At 42.9% G+C, this 22400-nt stretch overlaps 2 protein-coding genes across 2 annotated transcripts in view; both read right to left on the bottom strand.

Annotated features, from left to right (window-relative positions):
• Positions 1–22400, bottom strand: part of LOC147033493 (butyrophilin subfamily 1 member A1-like) — a 253394-nt gene that overhangs the window by 230296 nt on the left and 698 nt on the right. The gene's annotated exons all lie outside the window — the stretch shown is intronic.
• Positions 1–22400, bottom strand: part of LOC147033494 (uncharacterized) — a 60109-nt gene that overhangs the window by 37258 nt on the left and 451 nt on the right. The window contains exons 2-7 of the mRNA XM_085855701.1: positions 21171–21299; positions 18447–18537; positions 18235–18366; positions 15066–15176; positions 12714–12803; positions 12288–12310 (exon numbers count right to left, since the gene is read on the bottom strand). Of these exons, the coding sequence (XP_085711827.1) occupies positions 12288–12310; positions 12714–12803; positions 15066–15176; positions 18235–18366; positions 18447–18537; positions 21171–21299 (576 nt within the window). The remainder of the gene's footprint in view (positions 1–12287; positions 12311–12713; positions 12804–15065; positions 15177–18234; positions 18367–18446; positions 18538–21170; positions 21300–22400) is intronic.

The raw sequence follows: 22400 nt of genomic DNA, 5'->3' as shown, positions 1-22400 counted from the left end.
AGAGAGAGAGAGAGAGAGAGAGAGAGAGAGAGAGAGAGAGAGAGAGAGAGAGAGAGAGAGAGAGAGAGAGAGAGAGAGAGAGAGAGAGAGAGAGAGAGAGAGAGAGAGAGAGAGAGAGAGAGAGAGAGAGAGAGAGAGAGAGAGAGAGAGAGAGAGAGAGAGAGAGAGAGAGAGAGAGAGAGAGAGAGAGAGAGAGAGAGAGAGAGAGAGAGAGAGAGAGAGAGAGAGAGAGAGAGAGAGAGAGAGAGAGAGAGAGAGAGAGAGAGAGAGAGAGAGAGAGAGAGAGAGAGAGAGAGAGAGAGAGAGAGAGAGAGAGAGAGAGAGAGAGAGAGAGAGAGAGAGAGAGAGAGAGAGAGAGAGAGAGAGAGAGAGAGAGAGAGAGAGAGAGAGAGAGAGAGAGAGAGAGAGAGAGAGAGAGAGAGAGAGAGAGAGAGAGAGAGAGAGAGAGAGAGAGAGAGAGAGAGAGAGAGAGAGAGAGAGAGAGAGAGAGAGAGAGACTTTTATGTCCTTTTATTAAAAAAAGGATAAAGGATAAAAATTCAATATAACAAAGCAAATAATTATATACAAGAGTGGAAAAAAAAGAAGAGAAGAAACCAATTCAATTTTCAAGTAATCGATAAAGCATTGATAACAGTTTATACACAAGGAACACCCCCCAAAAAATACATTAGAGAAAGGAGAAGAAGATAAGAAGAGAGAAAGCAACACAGGCTCCACACATACTGCCGGAGACTGAGCAACAGCCCCTTGCATTTGCACGTGTGTGCCGAGCGAGAGAGAGCGAGACTTCTCCCCTTTGTTACGAGAAAATTCAAGTTTCACATGGTGAAGTATGTTAGTAGAAGCATCAAAATAAATAACCAGGAAAGGAAGGGGTAACAAAGAGGTAATATTAAATTTATAAATTGATTCTTGGAGCACCACCAACCATGCTACATAAGGATTGTTTCACACACCACCGGTTTTTAAATAAAGTAGGATCTTGAGTTTCAAACTCAAAAAGAACACGCGACGTAATCAATGCTTTAAAAGTAGTTAAGACGTCATCAGCTAAAACATCAGTGTTCTGCAATTTTCGCTTCCTCGATAAATAAATGGCAAGTTTTGCTTCAGAACACAAAAAGACATTCATTTTTACATTGATACAAGACATTAAAAACAAATATAAAAACACAATGTGTAAAAGACAAACCGAGCCCCCGGATCACACGTGACATGATTCCAAAAAGCGAGGCCAGTCTTGAACATTTAATGAAAATGTGAAAAAGGTCTCCAGGGTGTCGGAAAAGGGGCACAATTCCGAGTTTTCAGGACATATATGGTGGGACAGGACGTTGCAAGGCAGGATGCTATGTGCCAGCCGCCACTGCAGATTGCCCGAGCGCTTGACAATAGGTTCTCAGTACATCACCTGCCATTTTATTGTAGTGGAACGCTTAGCTTGAAGCAGCGCTCGCCAATGAGCTTGTGGCTCTGTAGGTTTGTCAGGAAAAAGGGTTAGAACACTTACATTGTACACTGAGGATTTCTCCATCCGGTTCAATGGCATAAGACTGAAATAAAATTAACAGATTTGGGAAAGGACATTGGGAAAGATGGAGGGCATCTTCAATGTCTGGGTCCCATTTTAACCCGGTTTGCTTAAAGGTCCGTAGGATCACAGAGAAAATTCTGCCAATAACTCTGATGGAGCTGAGACTGGTGGCCACGGGAATGTCAGCAGCTGGCTTCCATCTATGTACAAGGGGATTCCTGAGGTGTTCAACTCTGGTAACGCCGACATCAATAAACTTTTGCATAAAAGATCTGTCACTACAGACCCCATTAAAAAAAGGTTTTAAAAAAATAAAACTCCAAGAAGCCAGAGCATATGTCAGCAACAGCTCGCCTCCATGAAGAATGACCGTGAACTCTTCGCATGCCTGTACATTGGCTGCCAGATGAGGGATGGAAACCTTGAGGAGTTCTTTTGTCACGAGAATCAGGCATGTCCTCCTGCATTGTCTGATGGTGGAAACCTCTGCACTGGCACCAAGAGTGATCTCCTCACATGCTTGGAAGAAGTCTCTGACGCAAAGACAGAGACTCCTGTCACGACCTCTATTGTGCTTGATGGAGCAGCCATCGTCCAGATGCTGAAGCCGGCTGCATCAAAGACCTTTGAAGAGTATGCACAACAGATCTTAATCCCATACATGTCCAAGAAGCTGCAAACCGTGTCACGCCTGGATCTGGTCTGGGATACTTACCTTGCTGATTCACTGAAAGGTAGTACACGTGCAAAGCGGGGACAAGGTGTGCGGAGACGTGTGGTGGCTGCCGCAGCCATACTAGGAAATTGGCAGAACTTCCTACGAGTGGACATCAACAAGCCTGATCTGTTCAGTTTCCTCTCAGCAGCTCTCATGGAATGGTTTGACCAGGAGGACAAGCAACTCGTCATTGCTGATGGAGAGGCAGTGCTCAGCAAGCCACTACTGCCAGATCTGACCTCACTCGCCCCATGTAACCATGAAGAAGCTGAAAGTCGGATGTTGCTGCATGCATCTCACGCAGTCCAGCATGGACACCATGCAATACTCATCCGGACTGTAGACACCGATGTTGTGGTGCTGGCAGTGTCCTTGGCACAGGAGTTGCAACCACAAGACAAACTGTGGCTGGCATTCGGAACAGGTCAGAGTTTCCAATACCTAGCGGCACACGAAATAGCAGCTGGATTGGGACGAGAGAAGGCTCGTGCACTGAAAATGTTCCACGCTCTAACTGGATGCGACACTGTGTCTAGTTTTCATAGACATGGCAAGAAGACTGCGTGGGCAGTCTGCATGGTACTGCTAGAACTCACTGAGGCGCTGCTGCTGCTGTCCTCTGCACCTCGTGACATACCAGACGATGCAATGCACATCATCGAGAGGTTCGTGATCCTGTTGTATGATCGAACCAGCAAATGCACAGACATTGACAAGGCCAGGAGGAAACTCTTCGCAAGGAAGAACAATGTGCAGCTCATCCCTCCAACGAAGGCAGCTCTGGAGGAACATGTCAAGAGGGCAGTGTATCAAGGTGGACATGTGTGGGGTCAGATACTGCTGCCAGCACCAGAGCTCCCTCCACCAACCAACTGGGGTTGGTCAAGGACTGGAGAAGGACAGTACACACCTTACTGGACCAGGCTAACTGAGGCAGCTCACAGCTGCATTGAGCTGGTTTCTTGCAAGTGCAAGAAAGTGTGTGTGAGGCGCTGCAATTGCAAAATGGCTGCCCTTCAGTGCACAGCCCTCTGTGTGTGTGAAGGGGACTGCACATGACGATGAGTCAACACCATACATGTACTTGTGGCAATGCTGAACTTGTTAACATGACACTGTTTATGTACACGTATCTTCAGTACCGGTATATACCTCGCCTCAGATACCAGTACACCTAGCCTCAAATACTAGACCATGTAGCATGTCAGTATTATACCTAAGACATTTACAGAACTAAGACATTCTTTTCAAAGTATTGTGTTGAATCTAATATTTGCCGAGATAATTTCCAAATAAAATTATATAACAGGCTGTGATAGATAATATTAAGTTGAAAATGGTACCATTGGATTCCTTGCCCCCAAAAACTTACATTTAGATACCAGAATCAAGTCAATAGCTGCATTACGTCCAGAGATAATAGCAAATGTAGATTTCAAGTGGCGGCCATTTTGAAATCCAATATGGCGGACATAAAGAGAGAATTTCAAGTGGCCCAAGAGCTGAAAATGTTCGCAACATATTAATGTACATTTGTGCCAAATTTGGTGCTTGTATCACAAAATGCACAACAGGTTTGCTATGCTGCTACACTATTAATAATGTCCTTGAAAGTGACATTTTCAGGACAGAAAGAAGGATTTAAATAAATAGCCACTCCAGCACTAGGACAGGTCAAGCTACAAAAGAACCATTGTCCTTTCATGATGTAAGTCCATTCGCTCGAGCACGAAGACTACATCTTGTCTCTTGCAAAAGAACAACATCAAAATGTTTTTGCTCGACAAGCAACTTTACCTGAGCTTTGCGCAGGGGTGAACGTCCCCCATTTATATTTAAAGTTGCAATAGAAAAGGTCATAGTGTAGGTAGGGAAGGTTTGTCAGGTAAAAGGAAGTTGGGTCGTGCTTGGAGCTCTTTCCGGGCTTTCAATACACACTTCCTAAGGCGAAATACTTGTGACTCAGTCACACCAAGTTGTTCAGCCTTGAGGAGGAGACGTCTTGAAGAGGTTATAAAGCCAGACAGGTTCGGGAAGAAGGCTATAATCTTAACGTTTTTCTTTCGAAAAGTGTCCTGAAGAAACTTGAGAATTTCCATGGGTGATAATCATCATCACCCTCCAGTTCCTTGGCTATTGCTGGGTCGTTCCAGACCTCGCTACCAACACTAGAGGCAAACGACGAGGCCCCATCTGAGTCGTAATCCGAATGGTTTTTATTTTTCTCTTCACACACTGAAGTCGATGCTCTCACAACGGGAAAATCGTCTTCTGCTGAAGGTGGAGCTGTTTCCACAGCGGGAGTTTTAAAGACCGTAACAGGGATTACCGCTTTTGTATCGGAAGCTTCGCACTCTCCTTCTGGACTGTTACTTCTTCCTCCTCCATTACCTCAGACACTTCGTCCTCAGCAGGGCCGCGACGAGAACAGGTTTGTTGTTCTTGATTTTAATGTCAGTGACCGGGGTGGTGACCACCACATCTTGGGGCGTTGCACTCGGTCCTTGTTCGTGAGAGGAATGAAGAGAAACGTCTCCTCCCTTTTCAGTGAACACACTGAACCTATTCTGCAGCAGAGGACCAGCTGCAGGAGCTTCTGTTTCTAAGATAGAAACATTGCGTTCATTCGACCGCGCTATCTTTTTCGAACAGCTCGCCTGTGTGTCCTCACTTCCGCTTCCTCTTTTATAATTCCTCTTGGAGGACACGGTAATAAAACCCGCGTCATCAGCCGGGGAACTATCGGTTTCTGCACTCGAATGTGAAGGTCGATCTCTCGTTGCAGATGCGCCATTGTTATTACTAATATCGACTCTAGATGTGCCACTAGGATCGGCGCTTGTTCCTAACTGTCTAGATGTGCCACCGGATATATACTTCGGGCAAGCACCTTTTAAATGTCTGAAGGCACCACACGTGAAACACGTCATTGTCTCTGTTGCAATGTACATTCGGTAATTTCGATTTTCAACGACTAACGTAGCTGAGGCATTGAGCAATTGAGCGTTGTTTTTTAACACCATGTAACAGTGCCGCCGGAAGGTCATAATATGGCGGACTGTGGAATCCGAACGCAAACGAAAAGGAATCATTGAGATTTTTGACACCACCGTGCCAAACTGTTTTAAAACGGACAAGATCTGTTCGCTTGCGTTCGCTCAAACAAGGTAAGTTTGATAAAGTGATTTTCACCGCCGGTGAGTCCAACATACTAACGTTAACGAAATATCTGGAGGTAAAGACAAACCGGTTTCAACCGTCTGAGCGACGCAGCGCTCCTCAGAAAGAAAAACAACAACTCGTTGGTTCATCTTTGAAGCTGCTAACACATTTTCAAAACCAACGAGTTCTCCCAAGCCCGTCACAACGTCCTCGAACCGAACCCCATCGGGTGGACTAACTATCACCGCATTTTTGCGAGTAAGTGACTCGTAAACGCTATTCTGTAAACGACTGTTTGCCATAGCTGAAAACAAAGGAAGCAAAGACCTGTCACGAGCAGAATTCGCAGGCGAAGGTGAAACAAAATAAAGAATGAAAATATAAGGGAAAAGAAGAGTATAAGGAAGAAGCTAAATCACCGATAAACGGCAGGTCTATGAAAACAAGGCAGATGAAAAGTAGGCCCGGAAACCGAAGGTTTCAAGGAAAACCCACAAAGCACCGACCGTGCGCACTCTCCCTCTCTCTCGTCTCAGCAGGAAGGGAAAACAGGGGGGGGGAAACCTCCACAAACACGAACAGTGATACAGAGGGAAACGAAATGGGGATAGGATCGACAACAACACAACACAGTACTCACAGCTGCACACACGAAGCCGCCATGACGCCACACCCACGCACGACTCACCAACGACCAGCAGGGAGAGGGAGGAGAGAGAGAGAAGAGAGAGAGAAGAGAGAGAGAAGAGAGAGAGAAGAGAGAGAGAGAGAGAGAGAGAGAGAGAGAGAGAGAGAGACAGACAGACAGACAGAGACAGAGACAGAGACAGAGACAGAGACAGAGACAGAGACAGAGACAGAGACAGAGACAGAGACAGACAGAGACAGAGACAGAGACAGAGACAGAGACAGAGACAGAGACAGAGACAGAGACAGAGACAGAGACAGAGACAGAGACAGAGACAGAGACAGAGACAGAGACAGAGACAGAGAGAGACATGATTTTTATATCCTTTTGCGTTATACCTGTAAAAGTTTAAAACATTTCGCAAGGCAAATTTAAACAAAATATACAATTCTTAAGGCACCATTTGCTTGAAGTTCATGAAAAGCATCAAAATGTCAGTATCAAGTGTCATGTTTTTTAAGTACAGGTGCTCAAGCTCGGTCAGATAAACAATGATAGTTCAAAGAACAATAATATTGTTGCAACTTCACAAAGAAATGTGAACTTCATTCTCAATACATTTACACAAGACACCACCATTGCACCACAAGTCTTCAAACACGGAAAGACCACCCATGTTTACATGATATGCATGTTCCAGTTTTATACAAGTAGACACCATGCCTTTTAAACCAAAAGTGCATTTTCATCTTTCCTATTCACCAATCTGGCTTTTCTGGTCTTATCAATTGCACGCTTAGCAATTCCAAGTGAAAAATTCAAAAGCAAAACCATAGAGTTGTTTCCAGTGTTGAAGGCAAGCCCATAAGCAAAGATTGGAAAAGAAAAATGATTGGATTTACAAAAAATGCGACTCAGATACAGAAACAGTCCTCTTGCACTAAATAAACGCTAATTAAAATTTTCAATATTCTTCCAAAAGGGACATAAATTCGACACAGAGTGGTTAAACTTCTGGAGTAAAACCTGTGTACCAGGGCCTGATGGACCAGTCTCCAATTTCGGTCTCCCGTGCAACCAACAGTCGGGGATCTATAGATCACCTTCCGATTGGGAGTAAGGAAAGCTCCTGCAGGTAAATTCTCCTTCCAATGGTTTCTTATCGGTGCCGTACAACTCAGTAAACACACTTCTCGACAAATTCCATATGTTGTTTTTTTTTCCCCCATGACATGGAACACACCAAACTCCTCACTGCTTGAAGAGAACACGTCATGGTGTTTTTGGGTGGTGATTGAAAGTTCAGAAAAGTTTAGGTGGAAATCCACTTCTTCATTTACCCCATTCTGCCCAATAGTTAAATGTAAGGTCTGGGTTACTATCCTCATGACCTCACCCACTATTCCAATTGAATAAAATCCATTTTTCTTAGAAACCGAGCCAGCAGGCAAGCATCGCTTCAAGGAAGGCTCCATAAGATCTCACACTTTATTTATCCCACTATTTGTAAAATATTCAATGAAGGATCGGCAAGTAGATATTCCAGTAAATAATGAATTTTGGAATAGTGGTTCATGTACAAACTTTCTGGCATCATAGGAGATCTGTAGCCACTGCACTCCGAGAGCTTGCCAAGCATTCAGAAGAGATTGATGAAATGCAGGGAGCCAAGCTCCATAAACTTGCTTTAGGTCCATGAGGAAGAGTTCCCGGTCATAGTCCAATCCACTTGTTTGCTGAAGCAAGGTATTAGAGAGAGGACGCCAGGACACTACTTCAACATTTAGTAGATCTTTTATTGCCATTCATCAAAAAGCCATTATTCGACTAGGAATGTGCACCAAGTTTTGGCCACCAGAAATTCGTGGCCTGCACAATACATTGGCTTGATTCAGTGGTGGCCTCCCCAGAAAAAAAATCAATTAGACCCTTCTGAATGATGGTGATCACAGCTTAAGGAGGCTGGAGTGCGATGACCTTGTGTCATACGGTTGGAAGTATCAGGTTATTTATGATTGTTACCGGCACCTTAAGTGACAAGAACTGGAGCATTCCTTCCCACCTTGATAGTTTCTACTTAATGTTATCTAGGAACCCATCCCAATTCTTTGGCATATAGTTTTTAGTTCCCAAATGTTTTCCTATGTATTTAAACCTATCCGTATTCCATAACATTCCTCCTGGAAGAGTTGGGAGAAGTGAACATGAAGAGTGTGATGAGAGTGTATCTGGGTATAGTCAAAAAGCAACACTCTTGTTCCAATTTACTCTTGTTGATGAGGCAAGTTCAAATTTGGCAAGACAATGGGATCATTCAATAGCATCTTTTTGGTTTTTGACCACACACATAGGTCATCTGCATAAGCTGAAGTCACAATGTCAGGAATGTTTGTCAAGGATAACCCAGATAAGGAAGTGTGAAGGAGAGCCAGTAGGGCTTCAACAGAAAGTGTGTACAACATGCCTGACAGTGGCCAACTCTGATGGATACCATGCTGAAAAGGAAAGGGATTACACAAACTATTATTTACGTTGAGCAGGCATGATGCATTCCTGCACAAAAGTTTTATGCAAGATGTGAATTTTTCCCCAAAACATGCTCTCGCAAGAACTGCAAATAAGAAGCAATGATCCACACTGTCAAAAGTTTTTCCTGATCCAGGAGTAACAAAGCAAAACCATGAGGTTTTGATCGATGGCAATTAAGTCTCTAACCAAAAAAATATTGTCATAAATGGACCATTCAGGTATGCAATACGTTTGGTTATTTCCACTCAGGAGAGAAATGACATTTTTAAGACACATTGCAAGCACTTTTGACACAATCATATAATCAATGTTTAGCAATGACACAGGCCGCCAGTTTGTATTCTGCTGCAAATCCCCTTTCTTTGGGAGGAGACACAAAACGGCTCTCCTGCAGCTCAGGGGCAATTCACCCTGATCTAGGCTTTCAAGCAGGGTCTCCATTAGAGCAGGACACAGAATATTCCAAAAAGTTTAGTAAGCTTTCTGTCTGCGCGCATACTTAGGTAAATCGACAATTCGGCGATCGGACCTTGTCGCGTGCGGACAGAAGAGTTGGTTGATTTACAGTGTGATTAAAAACACACCCGTAGATGGATTTCGGCAACCGGGCGTAGGGGCGTGCGCCTGTAATCCGGCTACTCGGAGGCTTGGGTTGGAGGATCGCTTGAGGACGGGGGCTCTGCACTGGGCAGGGTGTAGAGCAGCCCGGAATCATGGCGAAACCCAAATCCTGATCCCTGTGTCGTAAGAGGCGACCAGGGTTGCGTCAGGAAGGGCATCCGGCGTAAAACCTGTGCCAAATCAGTATGCGGATCATAACGGATGATCCGCTGTGGCGACCCCTTACGGGAGCAGCCGAAAGATGAACAACACAGCTGGATTTCGGCGTTGATCCGAAAGCTGCGACTGGATTGCCATGGTCGGTGGGCGCGCGGCTGCAATTAGCTAAAAGCGGTCGTCCGCACGCCAGAGTGGTGAGAATCCACAACAATATAAATGTTTTGATTACTGCTAATAAATTCCACAACAATTAAGAAGCCTTTACAAACCACCCCTACAAGAGATCACCGAGGCTTGGATTTGAGGGTGCATGACAATTACAACACCTGTCTAAGCATCCTCAAAGGCACTGGAGAAAAAGTGGCAACCTTTAAAAATCCTGCGCCACTCATCTTCACAAGGTTGGTTGATGTGTGTCACTTGTAACATGAAAATATCGAATTTTCCCTTCTCAAAATTCTGCAACACCTCACGGTGATGTGTATAGGTGTGGCCTCCATTTATGTTGAGGGATGCCACCTTCATTTACTTTTCTTAATTACTACTACTATTGCTACTCTTAGAGTTATTTTCCAGCCTGAGTGGCACACTTCCTCAACCGCTGGAATTGAGGTTCTGATCGTTGGACTTTCTGAGGTTTGTGAATCATATTTTTCGCAGTTTTTAGAGAGGCATGGAGATTCGGGAAAAAATCCCGAATTCTAACATGCCTTTTCCTGAAGGTTTCATTTGCGAATTTAATATCATCATCTTCTGTAACTACAGTGTCTCCATCATCCTCTTGGGCACAACACTCATGAACTGACAGGGTGGAAGAGGTATCATCGAAGTCAGCCTCATCATCTCTGTCATTATCTTCCTAATATACACTTATTTCTAAGGCACAAATAATCCATAGAATTTGAACCATCGATGTGTTTTCATTCCCTTTTAGCTTCCCACGATCACATGCAGCTTCCTTCTTACCATCACTTTAATTTTGTTCCACTGGAGTGGGATTACAGATTTCCTCTGAGAGTCTCTCTGACTTATTTGCCTTGTCATCACAACCACGCACCTCTGTGCACACCTCAGTGACAATTTCATTATGATAATTGCAGACACCATAATATCAGAATCCCCACTTGTAGCCTCCTTAGCGGCACGAGTATTCTTCAAGTCTACATCACACTCGTACAACTCAGGCAATTCAGCAAGTGATGCAAATGAATTACTCTGAGTTAGAACTGGTTCCGGTTCAATTTCCAGTCCCAAAGAGGGATTCTCTATGCGAGATGCATCTTGCAAGCTCGGCACATCTGACACAACGAGTATCTTACTTTGTGCTGTCTTTGTATCATTGATGACTGGACATGAAGGTTTTTGCCAGTTTTTTAAGAGACACTGTCACGAAACCCTCCATGTCATCAGTGCAGTCCTGCACAGTGGAGGTAGAAGGTCCAACCACTTCTGGTGCATTAGAAAGTAGAGGGGAGGTTCCCACTGTTTGCCACTCAACAATAGGTGGTGGGGTGGGTTCTGCCATTTCACACCACCCGGTAAGTGCGTGGGGGGGGAGGGTCCACTGCTTCCCACTTACTAACATACCCAATTACGTGGGGAGGGGGGGATCTGCACTTCCCTGTCCTTGATTGTCTGATGGTCTAATCAAACCGGGACAGGAGTTCTTCACATGACCGTACACTCCACAATTATATCACACGATGACATCCGTGGAGGCATACATTTTATACACATGACCGTTATTTTTGCATGAAAAACTACATTTAGCTTTTGCTCGTTTTCAGGCAATATCATGTAAAGTACCCTTTTAAAAGTCATCACGTGTTTAAATTCTCCACTTCCTGAGTGTATCGGCACCATCGTGATTTTTGATATGATCATACCGAACTTACTCAATTGAGCACACAAGTCATCAATTGGAATGTAAGGCAGAGTATTAGACACATTAGCCTTAACCACAGGTGTGTCGAATTGGGAAACAAAGAGAAACAGGTCGGAGTGTATGAGAAGGTCTTGCTCCACAACGGAGGTTACCATTCTGCACCTTGGAAACAAACACGACCTTCTTATTCATATGAGAGGCTGCACGGATGTTGTGCAAACCAACGTAATTTTTTCCGATGTTATGTAATTTTTCCAATTGCCAGAAGCATGTCCTCAATCTTAACCTCACCTGGGGGATCACACACAAGCCCCTGCTTAAGAGTAAATGACTCATACATGCTATGATTCAAACAAACGTTTGCCACAGCGAAAAGTAATTTCAACAAAAGAAAAAAGTTTAAATCAACAAAGAAACCTACCACCAGTGGTGCCAGCAAGTGGAGGAAAAATAAAATAATATGGACAAGGTCCAAGAATCGTTTACTCCAGCCAAAAAGTGTTGGCTAAAACTAGCAAACACGTCATATGGAACACAGGCCCTCAAAACCGGGATGTTCTGAAAAGCACCCGAACACCACCTACCGTGTGCGCTCTCCTTCTCTCTCTCTCATCTCAAGACAGAAGAAAAACGTGGGAGAAACCATACACAAGGACAGTAACGAGCATGATGGTGAAAAAGAGGAGGAAAAAAACACCAAAGCAGAGTAACTCACAACTCAACACGAGCAGCCGCCATGACACCACACCCAAAAAAACGAATGACCAAAAAGGGCGAGAAAGTCAAAGAGAAAGAGAAAGAGAAAGAGAAAGAGAAAGAGAAAGAGAAAGAGAAAGAGAAAGTGAAAGAGAAAATGGCATTTATATATCGGCCGATAGATATTATGCTGTATCATCACCAATATATTTTATTTGCTGAAATCTCTTTAAAAAGATGATTATTGTTGTGCCAAATCAGATTTATTTATTTTACGGTTATCATCAGCACAGAATTCCTTCTTATGGAAGGAAGAATATTACCATAACATGGAAAATGATTCCAGGCCTACCTGAGGATGAAGCAATCGTCTCCCTGAAAAACATGAAAGGAATTAGGATTAGAACATCATTTTCCACTTCTGTACAGGTTGTTCATGCACAATAATAATATGTACATTGAATAAAGAGTGATTGAACCAAATTGATGTTTAGTTTGTACTTTATGCTAAAACAGAATTATAAATTAATACAAAGAATGATACAACCATTAACACAAAGTATTTTCAAAGCAAGAAAATGGTGGCGATGAAAGAGAGAAAGAAAACCGAGAACATGTAAATGTAATCTCCTAAAATGGAATTTATATATTCACTATTAAAAACCGTGTAGAGTTCATTTGGCCACAAGAACCCCCCAAAAAAATCACACGAATTCGAGAGGAAAAGACATAACAAGTACTTTGTGTTCCCAAGGTTAATATCGCATTTGACACTTACCCAAAATGAATATTACAAACAAGAGTCCAATCACCAAAGGCAACCAAATCCACCTCGAAGGTAAATCGTTGGATGGAAAATCAATTTCACCTTTTGGAGGAAGTGGATAAACAATAGTTAAAATAATGAAAACAAGAAAAATAATAATTGTATACAATGTCGAGGCTCATAGAGGAGCAAGAACAGAAGATGGATCAGGATGTAGCAGAACAAGAGGAACAGTAGAAAGAGTGGGAAGAAGTGGGAGTGGGGGAAGCGCAGCAACAGCAGGATTGAGGGAAATATTAGATTTGTAGAATTAAGAACTGTGGGGAAGAATGAAGATGAGGGGTAGGGGGGTGAACAAGATGAATACAACAACAGACAGGAAGGAAAATTAACAGGCATAGAAGAGATGATAGTTTTGGGTGGGGGGTGAACTGAAATGATGGTGAACCACTGTCTTGAATAACTGGAGGAAAGAGAGTGCGAAAAAAAAAAACAGAGGAAAGAATGAGTGGAGGTGAGCAGTGATTCTTGATTTGGGGATTTTCACCATAATGGGGTTGCTGGCAGACCACATGCACCATACAGACGCCCGGGAAGGAGGGAAAAGAGGAGGGAAAGAGCAGAGAATACAAGGCCAGAAATGAGGCAGTAGAAGACAGAGACCACTGAACTGTCTGAGATGTGAAAGTGATAGGCCCATATACTCTGCTTAATCATGGGAGATTCCAATGATCTTGAAAACCATCCTTTTCACGTGTCAAGCTGAGGAAGGTGTGAGGCAGGGTGCCAGCCCAGAGGGGGAGTTGTATTCCATCAAGCTGCAGATGAAGGCCTTGTAGATGGAAAAGAGTTCAGGTATGTCATGAAGGACTCTGCACGATGGATGATACTCAGTCAGTGAATGGCTTTGGAGGCCAATTTTGAAGTGTGGTTTGCCAAAGAAAGATCATTGCTGATAGGGAGGCTCAAAAGTTTGAGTAACTGAACTTCTTCAAGAGGATTGTCAAGAAGGTAGATTGGAGGATGTGCCAGACATTGACTTCAGAGAGTCAGAGTGATAGTGTGAGATTTGTCTTGATTGAAAGACAAATTCCAAATGTTTCACTACCTCGTGTTTCAATGAAGGTCTGCAGAGATAGGAGAGGATTCCAGCCTTGACAAGGAGAGGAGATGAAAGGATCTTGTTGAAAGCCACATGGTGTCTATGAAAGTACACAAAGTCAGTGAAACATGTGAAGAGTTTGGAGAGTAAGACAGGATGCCATACTGTATTGAATGCTTGAGATATGGCTGGAGTGACAGCCCTGATCTCTTCTCTGTCAACGAGGGCCTCCATCCATTGTTGGGAGAATAGAAGTGGCATTTCCAAGGTACAATGACCTGGTCTGATTCCAAATTGATGATTTGAGATCAGGCCAGTAGAGAAACAGAAGTATTCAATATCTTATGCAATGATGGCTTCCATGACTTTGCTGATGTTTGAAACTAAACTGATAGCTCTGCAGTTAAGGTGATCTGTTTCTGCACTTTGGTATTACTGAAGGTGGATGGAGGTTATGTTTCACCCCTGTCTGTTGGTTTATCTATGAGCAGGATATCTCAAAAAGTTGTGAACGAATTCAGACCAGATCCACCCCATCAGTGGGATACAAATGTAAACTGTTCAGCGTGGCAGAGGTATGCTCTCCACTGAGTGCAGTTGTAGTATTTGTAGTGTGGTGATTTTGACTGACTTCCAAACAGATGACAGATGAACTGGGACAAATGTCAATGTGAACAAAGCAGAAAGAAAGTGTGCAGGTGCAGCAGAGAACGCTATTTGGGAACCTGAGCTGGTCCTGTCCATTACAGTTGCATAATCAGAGTTGAAGGTTGCCAGAAACTTCTCCACATACTCAGGTGCAAAGGGCAGAGTCGAGGAGCATTTGGGTGTAAGTGGGCATTCTGGGGACAGAGAATGAGGCATCGAGCACACCATATTTGGAAGACTTAACAAGGAAGGCACCACCAGTTATTTGAGGAGCGAGACAAGGAGGAAGATGAGAGGGGGTGTGTTGACAGGGAAAATGTGAGGAGGTGGGGAGAGGGTGAATATTTGAGTTTGTGAGATGACGGGAAGCTTGGAGGGAGTTGGATGAGGGGGCTGCAGAAAGACAGGATGTGAAGAAGAAATGCGGATTTTTTTGAAACAACATCAATGATTTTCTAGACTTTTCTCGTTTTGTTATTAGATTTAATTCCAATGATCTGAACATTGCTGGAAAAAACATCGACTTTTTCATTGATTTTTTGCTTTCAACTGAATCCTTCCTCTAATCTCATCAGTAAACATTTTCTAATTAAACACAAACAACATTTCCTTACCTCTTGTGGAGTCCTCCATTCCACACTTGGTTCCTTTCCTGTGGAATCCTTCACGGCAAACACATAATCGGTTATATTCGATGTAACACTCTCTCTCTTCAACCTCACTCTCTGTGGAATAAAATGATAAACAGAAGAGATCGAGATGAGAGAGAAATATATATATATATATATATATATATATATATATATATATATATATATATATATATATATGTAATCATCATTGTTTCAGCAAAGAGAGGTGCAATGGTCATGGTGTGTTACCTTGGGTTATACTTCAAACTGGACATGTAACAATCTTTGAATAAAAAAAATTCTTACAATTTGATAATTGGAAAAACTTTTATATTCCTCACTGACGAAACCATTCATTTTCATTAATTATTATCTATCACCCTTTGCACACAATGGAGGATTCATCACCTGAAGGTTCACAAAGGTATATTATCCACTGCAGGAAGCAAAATGAAGCTGATGTTTCAGGTTTTTCTTGCTCCAATGAAGGGGAAAAACCAGAAATGGTATATAGCTTCACTTTTCTTACCAGGACAGTTAAGGTAACTTTACCAAGAATCAATTGAAAAAACCCATCCTTTGCAATGTCCACCAATCCAAACCTTCACAAACTCGAGTACTGTATCACTTTTCTTTGGACATGTGGTATTGGTTAGTTGTTAGGTACACAGTTCATAAATAACTCCATTAAAACATCACTTTCATTGCCTCTTACAAGCATTTCTTCAGATGTGTATGCACACACATCTTTTAGGAAATAAAATCCCTTCAAACTGCTTGTTTTTTTCTTTCCTTCGTCTTCCTCTCCATATTATTCTTTGGTATGCAATGTAATGCTGCGGAGGTAGAATCATTAGTTGAGGGTGTTGCTATGTTTCCAATGCAATGCCCCAGGTCAGGGCAGGAATTTGTTCAGGGCATTGCTCGTCTGCTCATTTACTGAAATGCCTTCATTCGGTAGCTCACCTAATCATCAAGAAGGACACTGTGGGATCTTTAGTGTCCACCAACTAATGCCGGCAGATGAGACTCCAAGTTGACGTCTATCCAAGGGGTATCGGTATATCTCGGTATATATATATATATATATATATATATATATATATATATATATATATATATATATATATATATATATATATATATATATATATATATATATATCTCTCTCTCTCTCTCTCTCTCTCTCTCTCTCTCTCTCTCTCTCTCTCTCTCTCTCTCTCTCTCTCTCTCTCTCTCTCTCTCTCTCTCTCCCCCACATCCCTCCCTCCCACAGTGTTGAGCACCGTTTGGAGAGGCGTTGCTCTCACCACTTCCCCTCCCTTCTTCACCACTTCCTTGCTTCCCCTCCCTCTTCCGTATATCCTCTCCCTTCCCTCCCTTCCTTCCCTTCCCTTCCTTCCCTTCCCTTCACTCCTTTCCCTCCCTCCTCTCCCTCCCTCTTCACTCCCCCTTTCCATTCCCTCAAACCCCTTTCTGCTCTCCACTCCCCTCCCTCCTCACACTCTTCTACCTCCTCTCTCTCCCCACCCTCCCTCCTCTCCACTGCTTCTCGCCTCTCTTCCTCTTTTCTCTCTCTCCCTCCGCTCCCTCCACTCTCCCTCCCCACCCCACCCCCCCCCGCACCCTTTTAACGTCCCCATCAGCAAAGCAACGGGTTATATTTGCAAGTAAATGAATAAATAAACAAGAAGACATTATGCAGAGCACGATACTTGCAAAATCCACGACACAATTTTGACCTTAAAAATAATTGTTAGTAGAATTCAGTGATCTGTTCTGCAAATCCTCTTAAAATTTCAAGTCAATGGGATGAAAATTGAGGCTTTAAAATACCACCTCAGTTGTTGACCTTGGGCCTAGGTTGACCTTTTGACCTTTTGACCTCAACAAAAGCCTTCTTCTTAAATACAAACTCTACCATGTGGTGAAGTTTCATGAACATCGGTTTAAAATTGTGACCTGTAGGCAATAAACAGACAAACAGACAAACATACAGACAAACAGAAAGAATAACAAAATCGACTGACCAATATACTTGAAAAATCTTCGATTTCGCAAGTAATAAATATGGAATGTGGATAGTGGTTATGGATGTTAAATTGGGCATCCCATCTAATGGCATTAGTTGGTGGACATCAAAGATCCAATGGCACTGGCACCACAAACCGGCACCACACCGGCACCACAAACATTACCGGCACCATTACCGGCATTACTGGCACCACAAACAAATACCAAATTCTTACTTTAACTACTGCTGAGAAGGCAATGGCAAACCACCCAAGCAAGAAACTGCTACGTAAAGAAACTGCTATTAAACTGCCAAGAAACGATAACCCAATCCAAGAAACTGCCTCCAGCAGTCCTGGACCTGCCTTCGAGTAGAATACCTGAATGCAAATATGAATGTTGTGGATGGAGATGGTAAGGTATATATAAATAAATCAAGCCTGTGTGTTGGCACTGCAGATCATTAAATATATATAAATAAATAAATAAATAAATAAATAAATAGAGGTCTTATGTCTGTCGGGCAGGTGGTAATGTGTATAAAATAAATATATTATTAACTTCTACATTTATAGTGAATGTTATTGTGTACACGTGATGAAATCGTCCAGTTGTTGTCGAATAGATGCTCCAGATCGACGCACAAACGCACAGATTGAAGGACAGCACCCAAACTATCTACCCCAAAACACCCTGTCAGAGACTAAAAATCCTTCTCTCTCCCAACTAATCCCCCTCCCCTCTCCACCCCATCCAGCTCGCTCTTTCCACCAAGATACAAATCCTTGATTTTCACCAAAACCAACTCCATGATGGACACACCACTTCAACATACTGATATCAACGTCATCACCAGCACAGAACTAGAAAACACTCATCGATCTGTTTCCTTACTTGGTCACATGTTAGTGTCGACACCACAAATGCCAGAACCTCTGCCTCTTTAATTATTTTTCTTATGGAGGAAAAGTTACCCTTTCACCACTGTCTATCGTTTTTTTAAACATAAAGAGTAGTGGAGTTGTGGACAGAATATGTATATGCAGGTCGGGACGGTTCCTTCACTTAATCGTTGGTTGTGGTTGTACTCACACTTTGAGTAATGAAGTTTAAAAATAAATGAAGTGGAATTGTTTACCTGGGTCACAAACAATGCATTGCTTGCACATTGTCATGTTGTTGGCCGTGTCCATGTATGACGTCCCCATTTTACAATGAAAGCACAATGCACGGCTTCCAGGAATTTGGCAAGGCTTGTACATGAACGTTCCTGCCAAATACACAATTAGTTAAAATTGTTGTAAAAGGTTCTGACCATAAAATAACAGTGGAATTGAGATCAAGACTCACCAATGGGACAAAATTCACAGCAAATCCCATTAGGATGAAGGAACTGATTTTCTGGGCATGGAGATGAACTTTCTGCTGCAAAACTCGAAACCTGTAAACCCAAAACACACAAAACAGTACAACACTCAGTCGAGCACATACCTCCGCCAGGTTGAACAGTTTTTTTTTTGTTTTTTTTATATACCTTGGTCGAGGCTCGTATGAGAGCTAACACACAACTCACTGCAAGGAGGCATGAGACAAGAGGGGCAGGAGTGGAAGGGAGAAAACAGTGGGGAACAGACACATTAGGTGAACTGTGGAAGGGAGAGGGATGGGGATGGGACGGGGAACATGGCGAAGAGAAGATGGACATTACAGGGACTTTCAGGAAGGAAAGCAGGAAAATTGAAGGAAGTGGGCTTGGGTGGATTATCGGGGGTAGAAAAGATCGAGGATTTGGATGGGGGAAGATAAGAGGTGGTGGTGAACAGCTGTTTTGAAAGCCTGGAGGGAAGAATGGAAAAGAATAGAGTGAGGGAGTTTATTCCAAAGGCGGGAAAAAAAGAGGAATGAAAGAGTGAAGATGAGCAGTGATTCGTGATTTTGGTAGTTTTACCAGAAGGGGGTTGTTGGCGGACCTTGAGCGCCCTATGGAAATGTGGTGGGGACAAATCGCAGAGAGAGAGCAGGGGGGGCAAGGCTGGAGAGGAGTCGGTAGAAGACAGAAAAACCACCGACCAACCTGCGGTGATTGGGTGAGAGGCCCAAAGACTCAGCTTCATTGCGGGAGATGCCGATGATCTTAAATGCCCTGGTTTCGACAGCGTGAAGCCGAGAAAGGTGGGAGGCAGGAGCACCAGCCCAGAGAGGAGAACAGTACTCCATCAGGCTACGAACAAAAGCTTTGTAAGTGGTCAGGAGCTCAAGAGGGCCGAGGAAGGACTGCACGATGGAGGATTCCCAGTCGGCGACTGGCTTTTGAGGCGAGGTTGGAAATGTGACTTTCCCAGGAAAGGTCATGGCAGATAGTGAGACCCAGAAGCTTGAAAGAAAAGACTTCTTCCAGAGGATTGTTGAGAAAGTGGATGGGGGGGTTTTGTAAACGGTCCTTTCGAAGAGACATAGTGAGAGTGTGAGATTTGTCTGGATTGAAAGACATGTTCCACGTGTTGGACCAGTTTGTGATTTTATCCAGATCTGCAGTGAGCGAAGAAGCTGCTGCTTGCCGGTCTGAGGGATGACAGATGGTACGGCAGAGGGTGGAGTCGTCGGCAAAGAGAAATAGAGGATTTTCCAGACAGTCGGAGAGATCATTGATGAAAACCAGAAAAAGAACAGGGCCCAGAACGCTACCTTGAGGAACTCCAGCCTGCACAGGAAGAGGGGATGAAAGAACTCCATTTAGGGCCACACGTTGACTGCGACAGGAGAGGAAGTTTACGTTTTGTATCCCACTGATAGGCCGGATCTGAATCTGGATTTCAACCAAAATCTAATTAGCCTCTTCTTGTCACCTCCTCAATTCACCCACCAAGTTTCATCGGGCTCCGTGAATAACTTTTTGAGATATCGTGCTATAAATCGGTTTGTACTATCTCTCAATGGTGGAAAATCACTGAAAAAATTATGGTTTCCACATACGGATCCAGATCTTCACCGAATCTTATCAATTCGTCCTTGTCACACGGAAAACCTGTCCATCAAATTTCATCCTCAACATTTTGAGATATTATGTATGATTTTAAGGCCCATCTATTAATGATGAAGAATCAGTTAAAATGAAATAATTATTGTTTCCAGATCTCGATTCGGATCTTCATAAAAATTCAATCAATTCTTCCAAGTGGCACTTCCAACTTGTCCATCAAATTTCAGCTGAATCTGTCCACTACTTTTTGAGATATCCTGCTCGCAGACAAACAAACAAAGGAACACCGATGAATACATCACCTCCATCCACCTTTGGTGGTGGAGGTAGTAAAGTTAATTGTCTTGAATCTGTTCTTCCAATGAATAATGATTCTCCTAAAAATTGAATATTATCAATAATTTTCAATTCTTGGTCATCAATTTCCATTTTCTTAAAATGCTTAAGCAGTCCCCTTGATGAAGGAAAACAATTTTGGGTTTTTTATGCAAATTCAAGAATCATGGAAGAGTTAGAACATAGAACAGATCAAGAGGCAACAGAACAAAGAGGGAGGAAACATCATGAGCAAGGCTGAGGGACAAAATAGCAGGAAACTTAGACAAATAAGGGATGTAGGGAGGAATTAGAGAGAGAAGATGCCTAACCAGGTGAAGAAGATGGATACAGAAGCAATCTCACAAGATGGAAATTTGGAAAGTGGTGGGCTTGGGATGTGAGGGGCTAATAGGGGAAGAAAAGATCATGGTTTTGGATGGGCGATGATCTGAGAATGTGGTGGTGAACAGCAGTCTTCAAGTCTTGGATGGAATAATGAGATTTAAGAGAATGTGGAAGTTAGTTCCACTGGTGAGAAAAATAGAGGAACGAATGAGTGGAGGTGAGCAGTGATTCGGGATTTTTGTGAGAGTTTCAACAGAAGGGGGTTGATGGTGGAACGTGAGCATCCATATTTGATAGACTGATTCATTCATATTCAGGGTATTTTGCACAAAATTATGTTTGAAATATTTTTTACAAAACAATCTCATCGTCTTCAAAGATGTATGGCTATTTGAGTCTAAAAGGGACATAATAACTCGAACGAAACACACCGTGATGAAGATAATTAGATGAGACAGCCATGGTACATCCATCATTGTATTCCAGGAAGTAACAGGTTCATCTGTGAAAGGCTCCACAAAATTCCTTTCACTGACGAGCAGAGAAATGGGAAACAGAACCTGTTGTGAAAAACAAACTTTAGTCTTTCCATATTCACACTTCTCAGATGTGTATACTGTTATAAAACAGGGGTTACATATCATGTGTGTGAATTGATTTATTGATTGTGTTGGTCGTATGTTGCCAAAATGGTTTTACCTTGTCCAGTTTTCTTCATGTGTACACGAAATGAGAATGTCGTTGAAAATTTTATTTCATCTTTGTTCTCCTGTTTTTCTGGATGTTACCTTTCAGTTCCTGGAAGGTTATTCGGTTTAAAATGCAGGAAATGCAATTCATTCGTTTCAGCCAGCTCTGAAAACAGATCCTGAAGTGGACTTCATTGAAAATGCAGAAGAGGATAAAAGCTGTTGCCTCAACCCCCCAGAAGATTCAATGATGTCTGAGGATGAGGATAGATGGGGAAAAAAAGCACCAAACCAGATGGATGGAAATTAAGGAAACTCTCGTGAAGGTCTAAAGAAGGTCTAAAGAGAAGGGAGAGGCTGCTCTCTGCCTATATGAAGGATGAGGGATCTTACAGCAGAGGGTGGAGTTATCAGCAAAAAGACAAATGGGATTTTCCAGAGAGTCAGAGAGATCACTGATGAAGATCAGGAATAGGACTGGGCCAAGAAGATTGCCTTGGGAGATTCCAGCCTTTCCAGAGAGAGGAGATTAAAGGATTGTGATCTTCATCAAGGCAAGGGAATCAAATTTTCGACCCTTCCCTGTGATGTGCAAAGAAGTGGGATCGGAGCACCAGCATTTGCTCTTTCACTGAATTCTGCTGGCTTTCTCGTGGAAAACGTCCTTTCATGTGTTCCGTTGCTCAAAATGGAAATTTTAATTTTTCTGAGACAAATATTACTCCTTGGCTGACCGCTTCAATAATGAGCCCGAGCAAGCAAAGCAAAGCTTAAGTGACATTTTCCAGCACTTGAATGAGTTCAACACTGAAATGCAGGGGTGAAATTGGACCATTGTTGATATTGGCAAGAAGATCTACTAATTCAAAAGGCAAATAGAATCGCACTCAGTGGAGTGCATACCTCCTGGACGCTGAACAGTTTAAGTTTTGTATCTCATTGTGAGGCCGGAACTGCATCCAACCTTAACCA

This window comes from Eptatretus burgeri, chromosome 2 (assembly GCF_056783735.1).
Source record: "Eptatretus burgeri isolate ZD-2024b chromosome 2, Ebu_testis_v1, whole genome shotgun sequence".
Classification (NCBI taxonomy): Eukaryota; Metazoa; Chordata; class Myxini; order Myxiniformes; family Myxinidae; genus Eptatretus; species Eptatretus burgeri.
The sequence above is the reverse complement of the archived record's forward strand: the minus strand, read 5'-3'. Positions and strand labels throughout refer to the sequence as shown.